We start from the raw sequence: 16824 nt of genomic DNA on the forward strand, positions 1-16824 counted from the left end.
AAGCAAATAAATAGTTTTGCTGCATATTTGGGGTTCTGGGAAATGTTCTCCTGTTGTTGAAAATGACTTGCAAATTGTCTTGGTTGATATCCTGGTACAGATGCATTCGAATGACACTCTATTGGCGCCTTGTGTAGAACAAATCCTCCCGTCTCTAGGGAGTTTATCTCATCCTAGGTGAGATTTGTTCCATGATCTATTGGCCATACTTGCGAAACTCTGGCTAGGGAATTTTTGAGCGAGGAGCATATATTCTAGGTATGGTCCACATGTTCATTGCAGAACCACATGTATTGCCTTCACGAGCCCGCTTAATTGTTTGGTTGCCCTTGCGAGGTGGACCACTCAATCATCCCCCAAAAGGATGGAACTGGCACTCCTACTGCTTTGTTCTTGATATTTTTCTTGCACTTCCCTTGTCATGCCCCTAGCCATCCTTGACATTGGACTCTAATGTGCAGTGGAATCCTTCTAATTGCCCATACGGTATTGTGAACTTCAGTATCCACCACCTTCTCGAGAGATGTATCGACCGTCATGGGCTCCATCACTCATTCTGCTGTGCTTTCAAAGTTGAGTTGCCTTGCTCCTTTCTTGCGAGGCTGGTTTTTGCCACAAATTCTAGCCTATGAGTGGCATTTTCCTCCTCTGTTGTCACCTTATTGATGCTTTTATGCTTACGATCTACTGTTATGTTGTCTCCCCTAAATTTAGGCTCTTGATGCATAGGAGTGCCATGCTGCTTATGATGCCCTCCACCATCCTCGATGTTTTTATAGGGGTTGGGCTTCTCCCTTCAACTCATTATCCATAAGGGAGACACCCGGGTCACGGATGAGGGCACTTGAGACTATTTTTTTTGCGACTACCATTTGTAGGTGTCTAAAGTCCTTCACCATCTCTTCAACCATGCACCTAAGGTCTTTTACGTGGGCTCTATAGGTACCTCTTTGCACGTCGTGATTGTGCGTGCCCACGTGGAAAAAGAGTCTTGTCTTTTGGGGCCCCACCATCACGTAGTATGCCACACATTCACATTGCTTTGAAAGAATGGGGGACCTTTTGCAAAAGAAATAGGCCAAGGTTCCCAGCTAGTAGCAGACATTCCAACAGCTGGAATGTTGTTGTTCATTTTTCCTACACCAGATGAGCGAAGATTATAATGTGCAATCAAAGAGACATAGTCAACATTCTTTAACTCAATTTCTTAGCAATGGGTGTGCTATGGACCGACCTATCCATGCAGTGCGGTTCGACAATCCATTAATCACATGCCGGAGCAAAGGGGGTTTGTACATTCTAGTTCCCCCACACACCTCTACGACGAACTTTGCCAAGAAATGTCATTATTATCGACATTGGTTTTGTCCACCAGCAATGGCCGTCATACTTTTGTTTCATGCTATCCATTGCACTCGCTGCATGCGGCGTGGGTGGTAGTTCGAATGCAATGTTCCCATTGTCAAAACTTCCATCAACTTCTCCATTGTGGTTGAATTCTGCAATAGTTGATGAAGTAGTCGATGACGTCCCCCAAAAGACCTGATGTACGATGACATCCTAATGACTGCTTGAGGACCCTCCATTGTGGCTACTGTATCATTGTCATCATCGATCAGTATCGTGCCATGGCCTCTTAATGGTTGTTCAACATGGCTTGAACTTGGCCTCGAGCTTGGGCTTCTTGGGCTAGCCGTGAGATCTATTGTGGGTGTAGCTTGTGCAATGGCTGCCTTATCTTGTGCTCAGAATGATGGGTCCAACTCGCATGGTGTCTCCCTCAACTTGGCTGGGCTTTCGGGTGAGATCTATTGTGGGTGGAGCATCATAAACAAGTGCTCTCTTTCCTCTCTCCAGCACATAGTCACGCAACAACTCCGTGTTTAGCATGTACAACTGCCCCAATCCACTCACCTGAATGGCTTCCACTTGTGTAGTCTGCAGGCGGCCATTTACATGTGTGATGGCCATCACACGAGTTCCCTTGCCTATCACCACGTGGTCATCCTCACTTAGCACAACGGTTCCGCCATTTGCATATCGTATCATTGGCTCCGACGAGAGGGAGTTCAAATAGATCCGCACTTCATTGAGGTTGCTAGACCCTGCACTAGTTGGATTGGCCACAGAGAGAGAGAGAGAGAGAGAGAGAGAGAGGTGTAAGATAGGGGGGAGAGAGAGACAGGCAAAGAGCGAGGGTATGGAGGAGGAGTTGAGAGAGAACAAGAGCTTGAGAGAGATGTTGGGGGGGGAGGGGGGTCTTAATATACTTGATGTCTAACAAATAGCATTCAATGAGTATTTAATGCAAGAATAGGTGTAAGGGTGAAGATGCCATTTTTTATAATTTGTTTGTTATCAAATATTTAAAAAAATAGCTGTACCCTCCACCTCTACCCCAAAAAACAAAAAAAGCTTTTAAAAACCCCAAAAAATGAGCATCTTGGCTCTTGGCATAACAATCGCAATTATGCAACAATTAGAAAGTGTAGTTGATTCGTGTGAAAGGCAAGCAAGCCCTTAGGAAAACATGAAAACTAGTAAAAATTATATAGAAAATTTGCCAAACAATAAAACAACCATAACTTTTTCGTAGCAATTCCAATTTCCAAACTTTTTGAAGGAAAATCAAGACATAACTAGATCTATGCAAAGATTTTAACTAGGGCCAAATTCGGAGTGGAAGGCCCTCAAAAAGGACCAACAAAGCAATGGGATAAAAAACTTAGTGCAATGTTTTTCATTTTTGGATTTTTTTGAAAATGTTTCTCTCGCCGACTTTGCCCTTTTTTTGGTTATTTTTTTCCTTTTTTAACTTTAAAAAAAAGGTAGGATTCTTTTTTTGGCAAAAAAATCCCCAAAAAAACGCTGAAGTTGACACCCGCAGGAGGGAGCCAACTTCACCCTTTTTTTTGGGAATTCTTTTGAAAAATTATTTATAACCCCTTGGCTATATACCCCCTCCCCCCCCGCTTGGCTATATAACCCCCCCTGATACTCACTTTGCGAGTGAGCTATCAAGGTACCCCCCCTCTCTCTTTCTCTCTCTCTCTCTCTCTCTCTCTCTCTCTGCCTTAGAAATGCCTCTATCTTTCCCATCCAATCTTTCCCTTTTCTTGTCTTGTAATGACGGTTTTTGTGCCATGAATGTAGGTCTTGCAAACCCTAACTTTGTACCGTATCATCAATAGTAAGAATGGCATCACCCATATTCAAGCGAGATGACATCGTCATCTTGTATGATGACAAATACAATCCCGTGGCTCAGGCACACATCTGTCAAACACATGAGTTAGAAGGTATTCAATCCGACAACATTGGTGTCATCATTTCGTGCATGTATGATAAGGCCCCTTTGAAAGGAATCAACAAGGATGGGGGCTGAAGTGGACCTCAAAGAGAACATGTTACTCCAATGGCCTGTTGAACAAGTGGTGAGCTCTTCTATCATGTCCTTCTTCCTTTGCATTAGCTTAAAGTGGGATTTCTCGGATTTTCCTGAACCCATTTTACCAATTTCTGTGAATAGAGACTTGATGATATAGCCCAGCCCGATGATGAGGACATGCCTCCGATGGGGGGTGCAACTTCTGTGAGAGGAAGACTGCATTGTCCCAGTGGTGCTACTTCAATGCAAGGGGGAGGTAGACGAAGAAGGACAATTCAGCTCGATCCCTCGGACGTGCAGGCTCTTATCGGTCACATCATCGATGGGAGGCTTGTCCTCGAAACTCTGTGGAACCTTGGCGACATCTGTTGGGGCTAGCGCCAGTGCTTCTAAGTGGGATTCCAATAAGAGAGTTCAATCGAAGAAGAGGAGGAGAAGGAGAATGAGGATAGTTCCTCCAGCGAGTGTAGTGAAAGTGTGAGCACACCCTCTTCCCGAGGGTGATGTGGCAAAGGCAGAGGTTGACATGCACCAAAGCGACTGGCCAGAGAGGAGTCCAAGGGCGATGATGAGGAGGGTGTGCTTGGAGAGACAGCACTGAGCACCTCTTATGACAGGACAATCATGCGGGAGTGCATCGAAGACTAGCTACAATCATTCATTGTGAGTATAAGTTCAATCTTTTGAAGGTCTATAATCTCAAGGCACGGAGTGAAAACGAATGTTTGGGCTAAATAAAAAAAATCCCTTTGTAGGTGGAAAAAATTCCCCCGATCCCCTTGTACACAGGGTGGATAACTAAGATAAGGACATGTAAGTATTGTAGTCTATTGATTTGGATGATTCAACATTAGTAGCCATGTTTCATTTGTTTTCAACTCATGAATTGTTTTTTTAATTTTCAGTGCTAGCCTTTCCTAATGACGAGCGCCGGCATATACGCATCCAATGCCATTTAGTGGAGGTGCCCTCGGAAGATGGAGAGTTGTTGTCTGCATTATCAAGGACGAACTGGTGAGTTTGATGATTCCTAATCTCTTCCTAATGAACACACTCTGTCTTTAGTTGCCTTGCCCTCACTAGGATCATTTAATATGTTGCTTTCGATGCCAGGCTACAACAGAAGGGGGTTGAGGCTAGAGTGTTGGGTGTTGTATCAGATGTGGCAATCCACCAAAGATTGTCAACTAAGTAGAAAGAATGGTTGGATGCCCACAGGAAAAAGGCAGCTATGAAAGTGCATTGGTACAAAAACCCTCTTCTAGTCATCGCATAGGTGGTGGAAGGTAAGGATCAATAACAGGACACTTTTCCCTTTCCTTCTCTAGTTTTCATAATATGTTTGATGACAAGGCAACGAATGCATGTGCAGGACACGTATGACAAACACTTGCACCCAGTCATGCACAGCCGCAGTGAGTTGTCAGATGTTGACTTTCGAAAGAAATGGAGCGAAGCATACTACAGTGTGAATGACAGGCTCTTAAAGCGTACGTGCTGCGACTCCTGAAGTTGTTTGACCCTGCATTAGGGGAAAGATGGTATAAGTAAGTGAATTGTGGGGATTGCATGTGGAACGACGACAATTAGATGATAAGCTTGCGTACAAAGTGATTCTTTATTGAAACCACTTTCAGTTTGCAGGACTATCGCTACTCTGGACTGGGGGATGAAGCCCTGGGGGTGATCAACAAGAAGAGGCTGTATAGCCTTGCAAGGTTGGGGTTGACTGAGGAAGATAAAGTAAGGTCTGTGGAAGCTCTAGCAAGTGACGACAAGGGGATGCATGTCATGTTGGCATTCTTGAGCATATGCTTCAGCACACCCTAATTCCACGATGAATAGGCTACTTTGCTTTTGAATCATGTTGTCATTTATCAATTGATGAACACTTGTTTTGGGCACTTTTCTAGAGATGGAAGTGTGGTTTTCAGGACCTGGCTCAGGTGGGAGACACTATGGTCCAAAATGCATGAAGCTGGACTCCACATTTTACGGTGCTGGAGAAATTTCTACTCAATTGAGTGCGACGAGAATAAGTTCTTCAGACATACGCAGGAAACCAAGTGCAAACACAAGGAGTGCCTCTTCATGCATGTCCACAAAAATTTCAAGCCTGGTACTGTCTTGACAGCCTAAGAAGGTGCAAAACTCGCAAGCTAGAGGCATGTGTATCTATATGCTTTGGTGGCCCGGGGGGTCCACTAGGGTTTATCGTATGGTACCACATGAGTCTAAGGGAGGGGGGTTATATAAGGGAAGGAAGGTACATTCTATAAGGTAAGGTCCCGTAAATAGGGGGTAGATAAGGGGAATTTTCATATATTTATTGCACGCAGGTGACATCTCCTTATTACTAATAGTGAATCCCTCGTGTTTGATGGCGCACGTTTTTTTGTGAGATGTATTTGTGTTTCATAGTGGAGAGACTAACCTGGTGGGCTTGGCCTTTTGGATGTGCCAGTTTCATGTCTGCAGAAGTGGCAAACTGGGCTGTAAGCCATTTGCCAGGCGAGTGCGAGGATTGGGCCATGATAAATGATCCAGACGCATCAATGTATGAGGAGTTCTAGTTGGATCAAAAGTGGCTGGAGGAAGTGTACAAGAAGTGCTCGCTTTTCTTGGATTACTCGGAAGGGGAGCACCCATGAGAGGAGAAAGAAATGTACATGACATACAACAAACTACAAGGCCCAAAGAACCATAGAAGCCTGCAATGACAGTATGTACAAACTCAAGTGTCCCCCAAAAGATTTATTTTCTAGGTTATTTTATCTACTTAAAAAGGACTCTACACTATAGGAAAATGAAGCAAGCAAGGTGGGGGCACGTGCATCTACTAGAGCAGACAAGAAAGTGGCTGAAAGAACAAGGGGGCAGAAAAAAAGATCAGGAGGCCAAGTAAACCCGATAGACTTAGATAGTCCCACACCTAAAGGTATGAGACAAGATTGTGACAAAAATCGTGTTGGATTAAGAGTCGCATGGACGTTTAGGGTTACATATGATGAGTGACCCCCCCGAGGGTTTGATTCACACTTGTGCAAAGCATTGTACCCTTTGGGTATGAGCACAATTGGCAATGTATTAGCTTCTGCAAAAACAAAGCCATTGGCTGCACAAGTTGGAAGCACCCGAACAGGAGCTGCACGGGGAGAAGCTCAATGTGGAGATCAAGGTGAGGACGAGCTTCGTGTGGTAGAATTCCTAGATGCAGCAAGGCAGGCACTTAACAAATTACCGACACAAAGTAGTCAAGTGGGACCACTGCTAGTTGGCCCTCAATCCTCCAATGTAGGTGGGGGTACAACTGCATCCACACATCCAACCCAAATAGACAAGTAGCATGCTCCTTTGTTTTTTAAGTATTGTCCTAAACAACATTCTAAAACATACTTTTCATTAGCTGCTGTAGCCATAGTTGACATGGCCACAACTGCAAACATACAAGCATCAGGTGGATGCAAAGAGAACAAGGAGGACCTCCCAAGAAGCACGAACAGTCCACTTGTAAGTAGGGTCTAGAAGCAACAAGATCCATGCAAATCAGTAATCCATTGTCGAGGCACTTGTAACAGTGAGTTTCTTGAACACAACGAGGGGTGAGGAGGTCTGAGAGGCACATCTTGATGTTGCATGTGAGATTTCTACGTTGATGGAGACATCCAGTGAGCACATTCCATCGAAATGGTGGGTTGTTATATGCAATCCATTCTAGGCAGGAAATTCGCTACGGAACGAGCAGAATTACGAGAACTTCAATTGGTTATTGGAGTCTGTGGAGGAGGTGAAGCATGGGAAGTGTTTAGAGGTAGATGGTCAGAGCACATATAGCTCATGCAAAATCATGGTGGTTCGTCTCCTTGATGCATCACCGATATTTGGACTAGGGGATGCCGTTAAGTGGTGGAATGATTTTGGAGAGAATGCTTGCAACACATTCAATCTTGCAAATCGGGTGCTTCTTATATTCATAGGGACAATGAAAGGATTGGAGGCCCTTCTCATAAATATCGGGGAGGATAGGTGTCTGCGTGAAGCAACACGGTGCCAGTAGTGGATGTTTTTTTGTTTGCAAGTGGTGTACTCAAAAACCACAATATGTGTGCAGAGAAAGAGAGAGATACGTGTTGTAATCATGAAAGGGTTTTTCAAGACATGATCACATGGTGCATATGTTACACATATTTTAATTTGTTCATGTATGTGTTATATGTAGGTCCACGTGATGCATGCAACGGTGTACGTGTGCCAAGGTAAGGAGCATAGGGCCACCTCCTTGGATGACTTCATGGAGGATGGGGGTGCACAATGCGAATGATATCCCCGTGCGAGGTATTGCTTAGCAATTGTGTAATAGCTTTGGCAAAGTTCGAAACACAAGCTGGGCTTGCATTGATTTTTAGTGTTATGGTAGGTGGCATGCAACACGGATGATTGTTTTTGATGAGGTTGCTGCAGGCCTTCTCAGAACATGGAGACACGCTCCTCAATTGCAATGTAGGGTGCGGAGATTTGGCAGAACCCGCAGTGCAAGAGGGGTGGAGAGTCTTGTGCCTTGCCACCACAGAGGGAAGGGAAGCACGATTTCTAAGAGGTAGAGCATGGATTCGAGTTTGACATCTGCATGAATGCTTGTTGAAATTCAACTACATACAATTTGGTTTTTCCTTTAGGCAATATTGCACTTTTGTAATCTCATCGAGCTTGTGGCTATGAAAAGTTAACTGCCCCCAACTTCGAGGAAGTTAGTGATTTTTATTTGAACGGGGGTGTTGTTGCATAGGAGGCTAAAGACTTAGGGTGCCTTGCCGGCCAAGGCATTAGAGTTGCAGAGCCACTTTTAAGACCTGTTGTCGCCGAGTTCCTACATGAGGTGGGGAGGCAATTTGATGTGGCTATTTGGAGCTCGGTAGAACAGGACAAACTGCAGAGATTGTTGGGTCTGCTAAAGGGAGAATGTCCCAAGCCACTGACCCTTCTTTGTGTTTGAGTATAGCCAGGATAGATGTACCACACACAGGCCACAGATGTAGGAAGAAGATAGGGGCATGCAAAGCCCAAGTTCGGGAAGCACTTGGCCGACATTGATTGGCAACACTTTGACCCTTTGGCAACGTTGTTTGTGGATGACAATGCGGAGAAGATGGATCAAAATTCGGAAAACATGTACATAGTCCCACCCAGTTTTATGGGGGATTGCATGGATATAGTTCTCCACTCAAGTCTCTTGCTCATCTACATTGATTACCAAACCATGCCGAGACAGTTGAGGATTTTGTGTCCAAAAACCCCTTTTATGTGCCGCCCATGGAAGAATAAATAGAATTGTAATGCTACTTTGAAATGTCATTAAAATTATTATTGTTTGAGACACGAAGTACTAAATTTTTTGTTTAAAAGCAAGTAGCATGGACTTATGTCCAGTGCTTGCACATGATTTCTTCGTCTGCATTCATGAAATAAAGAAATGTATTCTCAACAAGAAGCACATACATGTGTCGGAGAGAGAGAGAGAGAGAGAGAGAGAGAGAGAGAGAGAGAGAGATTACATCATGCAAATAGATAGAGAGAAACATGTGCTCAGGTTTAACAATCACAAATTCATGTATGTTGCATCCAACTAAGGGGAGAGAGAGAGAGAGAGAGAGAGAGAGAGAGAGAGAGAGAGAGAGAGAGAGAGCATTGTGCAAATAGACAGAGAGAAACATGTGCTCAGGTTTAACAATCACGAATTCATGTATGTTGCATCCAACTAAGGGAGAGAGAGAGAGAGAGAGAGAGAGAGAGAGAGAGAGAGAGAGAGATTACATCGTGCAAATAGACAAGAAGAGAAACATGTGCTCGGGTTTAACAATCACGAATTCATGTCTGTTGCATCCAACTAAGGTGAGAGAGAGAGAGAGAGAGAGAGAGGTCATAGAGAGAGGGGTTATGCTGATAGAGAGAGAGAAAGACGTCATAGAGAGAGGGGGTTATGCTGAGAGAGAGAGAGAGAGAGAGAGAGAGAGAGAGAGGGGTTATGAACGCGCGCGTGCACACACACACACACAGAGGGGTTATGCAGAGAGAGAGAGAGAGAGAGAGAGAGAGAGAGAGAGAGAGAGAGAGAGAGAGAGAGAGAAACTCAGAGAGAGAGAGAGAGAGGGAGAGAGGGAGAGAGAGAGAGAGAGAGAGAGAGAGAGGTCACAAGTGGAATAGGTGGAACAAAATGTGGTGGTTGTCCAAAAAAACTGGCTCGAAAAAACTTGCTTCTTGCCCATCCCTGTATTTTGTGCGCCAAGATTTTGGGATGGGACTGTGCGCTCAGCAGGGCATCACCTTGCTTTGATTTCTCCGTCCCATCTGACTTCGACGCTGCATCCCCACTTCTGACTTGGGTACTCATTCCTCTAACGAGCTACTCCTCTACACGCTTATGTTTAGCTGGAGACTTAAGATCACTCCCATCTCGATGTCGCATGTTATGCATGTGCTGGGGCTACCTCTCTAAGAGACAATGAACTTGAGAAACATGGTTTTAGTAACATACCCTAACGGGCGGTCACGACATTGAAAAATAGCGTATTACTATATGCCTTTTTTTGAAGTAGAAATGTGAAATTTTTGTCCTTCGCTCGGACACTCGGAGGATTTTGCTCAGAAAAGGGCCACCCCGTTAAAACACAACAAGAGCTACTAGGGTGTAGGTGCATAGGATTATTTAACACTATACAAAGGTTGAACTCACAGTTAGGTGAATTGGGATGTTTGCCTTTTAAGTTTTATCATATCTTTTTTGAAGTATGCTATTAATATCCTTTTGGCACAATATTTTGGTTGAAATGTAAGCCTTTAAAGTGCACAATAGAAGTTGTGGAAGGAAACGAAAGTGTTATTTCTTATATTGATACTATTGTTATGATATATGAAATTAAAGTTGTCTATACATACTATAACATGAAGATACAAAATACAAGTGTAGTTTTACTAATATCAAGGATTGAATGCATGTTCAATACAAGGGTTTTATATTTTCACATTATACATAAATCACATAACAATTGGGGCCTTTCTTTATAAGTTGTTGCAAAATGTACCCCACTTTGAAATAGCATTGAAATCTAACTATTTTGAAGGACATCTTCAATTGGGTAACTTGTCATAATTCTCACTTGGTATGCAATACTGTTTTCTTTTAATGCCACTCAAGGTGCCATGCTCCATGTGTCTTGGTGTGCCACATAATTTAAACTAATGCAAATTGGAACTTGGATAATAGGGAAGAATTAAACTCGTCACAAGTTGATGTAGAATCATCACTGTGGTTGCTTACCTTCAAAAACGTAAATCTTTAACTATATTGATTTAGGTACAAATCTTAAAAAATTGTTACCATGGGATTGTGTTATGAACGTCACATTCAATATAGTTTGTATGCATGTGAAGTTACGATAGCATTCTAATAGCTAATGAAAAAAACAAATAGTTGTGCATGCATAGATTGAAGCACAGGTGTTGGTGTCTCACCAATCTATGGGGAGAACGATTGGAAGCAAAGGTCATTGTCATAGCACGGTTCCATAAGTTTTCAAAGTGAGTATTGCATGGGTACCAATGTATGAAAAGTGTAATGTGCACATGTCTCATGTTGATTGGGAAAACTTGAAAGAAAAAATCAAAGTTGAGGTAGTGAGGATGAGTATCATGTGCACATGCCTTAGCTTGATTACATTCAAACATGCAATTTATGTGTCGCATGGCAAGGGAATCCATGTGCATTCAATGAGGGTGATTGCATGAGTTTGAATTTCTTAAAAAATGTATGTCCCCTTCATTAGAGGGGTGACAAAATTTGGCCCATGTTAGGGCACACAACCCAAGGCATGCGCTGCATGTAGCAAGGGTACTTTATTCAACAACAAAAAATCGTCCTCTTAACCATTGGGACGTACACACAAATTTGCTTGGTCTTCTTACTAGCGCATGTTGTGGGTTCGCTGTTGGGACCAATCCAACAGTTGGCTTTCTGCTCAATTATGTCAAAAAGAGGAGCTATATTATCATACACTTGAATTATCCTTTATCTTATGGATACATTGGTAATAACACAAGAGAGTACTACGTGCCCCTTGGTACTAGTTAGTAGACTAGCTTGAGGGGGGCATAGCCACTCATGGTGTTTGTGAGGGTGGCATGCACTCATTTAAGGGGAATCCATAACGATGTTTTGTAGGAGATACCCTAATCTTTAAGGGTAGTGAATGCCATTTTCACTTGAGAAGATTGACATTTTTAGTACAACTTTGTTGACACGTATGCTCTATTACTTCCAAGTGCATGTCCATTTGATGTGAAGAACTTACTTTGAAGCTCTTCATTGAATGTTACATTCATGGCACTACATTGTCTAGACCTTGCACCCGTTGTCATTCATATGGTTGCAAGCAATAAGGGGAGGTGTGTGTGTAGGGTGTAGTACATGGTTGGGCTTTAAAAAGCCAGGTTTTGTAAGGCAGAAAAACAAGGGTGTGGGGTGGGGGAGGGACATATAAAGAAATGGGCAGAGGGAGGAATTTCTGGAAAGAAAAAGTCCATGGTAAATGGCAAGGGATTTTCTGGAAAGAAAAGGTACATGGTAAATGGCAAGTGATTGGAAGGATGGTGAGCCATTTTCCATGGACCTTTCAACAAAAAACTCCATCTTTCCACCCACGTGAAGTGTCAAAATTGATGGTGATGATGACTAAATTGATGGTGATGATGACTCTTTACTTACATAATGGGGATATGATTTTACTGTGATTAATGGAGAGAGGGATGATGGTTGGTTAAGTGAGGGAGGGCCATGATCATCCAAAGAGAGTGGCTTAATGGGATGGATGATTGAGATTTAAACTCATATTTAATGTCATGGCCCTGGTCCTTCAAGGGATTTGGGAGTTCAAGAATCGAATGGTAGCATAAGGTTCAGGAGGGGCAGAGAACGCCTAGTAAGATCTTCGAGAAGAGAGACCCCGTCATTAGCGGGGCCTTGATGGTAGTACAAGTCAATTTTGTGGTTGCGTAGGGACTAAGCTTATTAGCGTAGGCCAAGGCGTCAAGCCCTATGAAAGGCCTCTTTTTGTACCAAGGTCATACATTTGGGATTGACCCCCCTTTTTTAATATATCCGGCATTTTAATTTTTTTAAAAGACTATGGGCACCCATGGCATCCATGTGGGCCCACGGTGCATTGAATGCATTTGGGCCTGAGGCTATATATGGGTGGCCAATCTTGCTTGTCCATGATTTGTGGGCATGCCCACAATGGGTTAGGCTACTTACACATCGACTGTCAGTAGGTAGGGGCGTGAGTTTATGTGGTGGCTACATGTCAAAAAACCATATAAGTAATGCAAAAATGAGCCCTCCACGAGATGGGCAGCCATTATTCCCCCCCATTGCCCATGCATATATTGACAATTGTTGATAGCAGGATTCAAACTATGCCATCCAATTCTAAGGCACCCACTACTAACCATGTAGGCATCCTCTACCTTTTGTACTCCTTTTTATTTTTCGATGGTCTTTAATGACACACTGCCCATTTCTTTTTTGGCTTGGGTGGGCACTAGGTGTTGTATACCTGCCCTTAGTCTGTAAACATGGGCACCCATGCTTGCCCATTGTGCATTGAATGCATCTGGGTTGTGGGCTACACGTGGGCGAGCAATCTTGCTTGTGCATTGTTTGTGGGGATGCCCATGGTGTGGGTAGTTTGTAAGAGTGGCTCCTTGCGCTCGGCTTCCCAATGCTTGAACCCCATCATTCTAAAAGGCACGTCCCCATGCAGCCTTCTCGAATCCCACCTTGTGATTAATGAGGGCTTGTTCAAGATTTTGTAGGTCGCTGTAGCCAACAGGAAAGAAGATGCTATCTTTGGACGAGTCCCATTGGGACTGCTAGGCTAGCCGCTAAGCTGGCATTTCACAACTGAGTTTCAGTAGCCTAACAAGCATATGGGGCAGTGTATCTTGGCTACTAAGAGGAGGACGTTCCCGCGGCACGCCATGCCAACGGGAATGCCATAAACTCTTGATGCCAGAGACGTTCTCAGTAGCCGCTTCGGCAGATGCGATGCCAAAATCAAGCATTCCAAAGCTCCGTAGGAGATGAAGAATTGGGCTTTCTCCACGGGCATTTCGCCGCTGTGCAACAAAAATGCCTGCTATGTTACAATCCACCCACATTCTATTTCGATTTGCCTTGTGATATTTTGAGCAAAAACGCTGGCAAAGCAACCGTGGGAAAAGCGGGAGTGCCCTCTAACCCCACGAGCATGCGTGGGGAGGTTCTCTAAGCAGAGTTGGCCGAGCTCCGGGGATGAAGTTTGAACGGCAAGCGAATCCAAGAGCGATGAAATGTGTGAGGTAGGAGGAGTGAGCATGCAGCAAGCGTGGGATGACGCAATGGAGAGCGAGCAAGGGGGGCGAGGAGAACGTGTGGGAAAGGGTTTAGAGGGAGTCGTGGGGTCGGCGACCGGTCAACCGGCAGAGACCAAGACTAAGCAACAACTCAACACAAGCTCAATTTAACACACACTAGTCCCTTCTTGCACTTGACTTCTTCTCCACCATCGCCATAGCCAACCTCCAACAGAGCTCGCTGCCATCGCCATAGCCTTCCACCGAAGCTCCCTTCCATCGCCATAGCCACCCACCCACCCTCCCCTTCCACCTTAAAGCTTCTCCCTCCTCCTCCATCGCTGCATTTTCTTCCTCCCTACCTTCCTCCTCCTCCTCCTCCTCCTCCTCCTCAATCCCCTGCCTGCATTTCGCTTGCCTTCCATGGCTCTCTCCGCTTCCCCTTCCCCCTCCCTCCAGTTCCTTGCCCCTTCCTCCCTTAAACATGACTTCCTTGGCTCCCCTGAGCCCCTCCGCGTCTCTTTCCCCGATAGAAGCCTCAGATCCGCTGCTCCTTCTGTTCACATCCGTGCCGTCCACGCTGCCCAGCCCGCCAGTGCCCAGAAACTCGCCGAGCCTCCCTTCCCTGCATCCCCAGGCGTCTCCGACTGGTCCTTAACTAGCTGGACTTCGAAGAAGGCAAGCCAGCTCCCCGAGTACCCCGATGAGAAGGCTCTGGCGGATGTCGTCCGGGCTTTGGAGGAGTTTCCTCCTTTGGTTTTTGCCGGAGAAGCTCGATCGCTGGAGGAGAAGCTCGGTGAAGCAGCCATGGGGAAGGCTTTCCTGTTGCAAGGCGGCGATTGCGCAGAGAGCTTCAAGGAATTCAATGCCAACAACATCAGAGATACGTTCCGAGTTCTGCTTCAGATGGGCGCGGTGCTTATGTTTGGGGGCCAAGTGCCTGTCGTGAAGGTAAAGAATAGGAACCTGTCGACGTTCCTGAAAGTTTTCTGCAAAATTATGTCAGGGACTTTCGGTCTCATAGTGTCCCGTGCATCAGGTCGGTCGTATGGCTGGTCAATTCGCGAAGCCCAGATCGGACAACCTCGAGGTGAAGGATGGAGTGTCCTTGCCGAGTTACAGAGGTGACAACGTCAACGGAGACGCCTTCACGGAAAGCTCGAGGGTCCCAGATCCCGACAGGATGGTGAAGGCCTACAGCCAGGCCGCTGCGACGCTCAACTTGCTGCGGGCATTCGCGACGGGAGGCTACGCTGCAATGCAGAGGGTGACTCAATGGAACTTAGATTTCACAAGCAACAGCGAGCAAGGGAGCAGGTATGGAGACGATCATGCTTTAGCCGAAGCATTTCTGGGTTTCTTTGGGAAGCGATTCCTGAGGGCGAAGGATGGTGCTCTGTGCAGGTATCTTGAGCTAGCCAACCGAGTGGACGAGACCTTGGGCTTCATGGCTGCCTGCGGGCTGACACTGGATCATCCGATCATGACTACAACCGACTTCTGGACATCGCACGAATGTCTGCTGCTGCCATACGAGCAGGCCCTCACTCGCCTCGATTCTACTTCAGGACTGTGGTATGATTGTTCTGCGCATATGCTGTGGGTGGGCGAACGAACTCGACAGCTGGACGGTGCTCACATCGAATTCTTGAGGGGCGTGGCCAACCCACTGGGCATCAAGGTAGGGCTCACACTCAGAAACTGCAGCGTCCAAATTCTTTCTGCTTGATTGTGATGAAATGGGTTGTGCGCATGTCTCGCCGACGTTGAATTGGGAGTGATGGGGAATGGTTGCAGGTGAGCGACAAGATGGATCCTGCAGAGTTGGTGAAGGTATGCGAGATATTAAATCCGGAGAACAAACCCGGAAGGCTAACAGTGATAGTGCGAATGGGAGCTGAGAAGCTCAGGCTCAAGCTCCCTCACCTCATCAGAGCCGTCAGGCAAGCTGGGTCCATAGTGACTTGGGTCAGCGATCCGATGCACGGGAACACTATCAAAGTGCCGTCGGGCTACAAGACGAGGCCGTTTGACGCGATTCTGGTAAGAGAGTGTCGCCATAGATATCGGGAGCCTCCTACAAAAACACTTTTCTAAATAGTTATTCGGATTTTAGATGGACACATTCACTCAATCAGTAGAAGGTTTTGCAATGTCTGATGATTTTTGGCAATCACACAGGCGGAGGTGAAGGCGTTTTTGGACGTGCATGAGGAGGAAGGTAGCCACGCCGGAGGTGTGCATCTAGAGATGACTGGGCAAAATGTGACGGAGTGTATTGGTGGGTCGAGAGCAGTAACAGTGGACGATCTGGCCTCGCGCTACCACACTCATTGTGACCCTCGCCTCAACGCTTCGCAGTCATTGGAGTTGGCATTCATCTTGGCTGAGCGCCTCCGTCGCAACAGACAATCCACGCCCTCCAAAAACTTACTTGTTTGAGATGCATGAATCTATGATTGCACATCAGCACTCATTTCTCTCGACCACCTCCCTCAGCTCCCTTGTCACACAAGCTCTAGAATACTGAATATTCTATTCTTTTTACGAATGTTGCAGCAATAGCTTATTATTGGAACGCGAGTGTAAGCATTTTCTTTATATGGAGCAAATCCTTTGACAAATTGTTTTGCTAGGCTGATGGAACATACGTTACTTGTCAAAGGGTATGGAAAAAGCCTAGATCTCTACCAAATTTGACCACTTCTTGGAAGGACTTGAAAGTAAATATTTTCAAGCCTCCTATGTACATGTAACCGCAAAGGAGACATGCTTGCTTTAAGAGTTCTTGCACTTCTTTAATTCAAGCATATTATATTTTGATGCATATTTTAAAATTGCAATAATATAAAATTGGAATGGGGGGAGAGAGATATTTTAATTTGGGGGGGGGAGAGAGAGAGAGAGGGAGGTAGGTTTAGATATTAAGTGCAAAAAGCAAAAATCAACCCAAAAATCTTAATAATCCACCACTCCTCTTGCTAAGAGTTCAATTTTTGAGAATCTTGGGCACGTACATCATGCTTTAAGGGCTTCTTTTGGGGTGAGAC

At 45.2% G+C, this 16824-nt stretch overlaps 1 protein-coding gene and 1 pseudogene across 1 annotated transcript; one reads left to right on the top strand and one right to left on the bottom strand.

Moving 5' to 3' along the window:
* Window positions 1-547: 547 nt before the first annotated feature.
* LOC147884622 (uncharacterized) lies at window positions 548-3234 on the bottom strand (annotated as a pseudogene).
* Window positions 3235-13957: 10723 nt separating this feature from the next.
* LOC147884623 (phospho-2-dehydro-3-deoxyheptonate aldolase 2, chloroplastic-like) lies at window positions 13958-16581 on the top strand. The gene is made up of 5 exons (XM_087397174.1): window positions 13958-14725; window positions 14814-15091; window positions 15179-15455; window positions 15572-15817; window positions 15956-16581. The coding sequence occupies exons 1-5, from the start codon at window positions 14198-14200 to the stop codon at window positions 16214-16216; spliced, it is 1590 nt and encodes a 529-aa protein (XP_087253300.1). The 5' UTR covers window positions 13958-14197; the 3' UTR covers window positions 16217-16581.
* The last annotated feature ends 243 nt before the right edge of the window (window positions 16582-16824 follow it).

The sequence above is a fragment of the Dipteris shenzhenensis genome, chromosome 26, assembly GCF_047967505.1.
Source record: "Dipteris shenzhenensis isolate YYH24624 ecotype China chromosome 26, Dip_SZ_1.0, whole genome shotgun sequence".
NCBI lineage: Eukaryota > Viridiplantae > Streptophyta > Polypodiopsida > Gleicheniales > Dipteridaceae > Dipteris > Dipteris shenzhenensis.

Bases quoted from the DNA above. Each gene is read 5' to 3' on its own strand.
- LOC147884623 (XM_087397174.1), top strand. From the start codon at position 14,198: ATGGCTCTCTCCGCTTCCCCTTCCCCCTCCCTCCAGTTCCTTGCCCCT. The intron at 14,726-14,813 runs GTAAAGAATAGG...CCCGTGCATCAG, and splicing joins GCCAAGTGCCTGTCGTGAAG to GTCGGTCGTATGGCTGGTCA. The intron at 15,818-15,955 runs GTAAGAGAGTGT...GCAATCACACAG, and splicing joins GGCCGTTTGACGCGATTCTG to GCGGAGGTGAAGGCGTTTTT.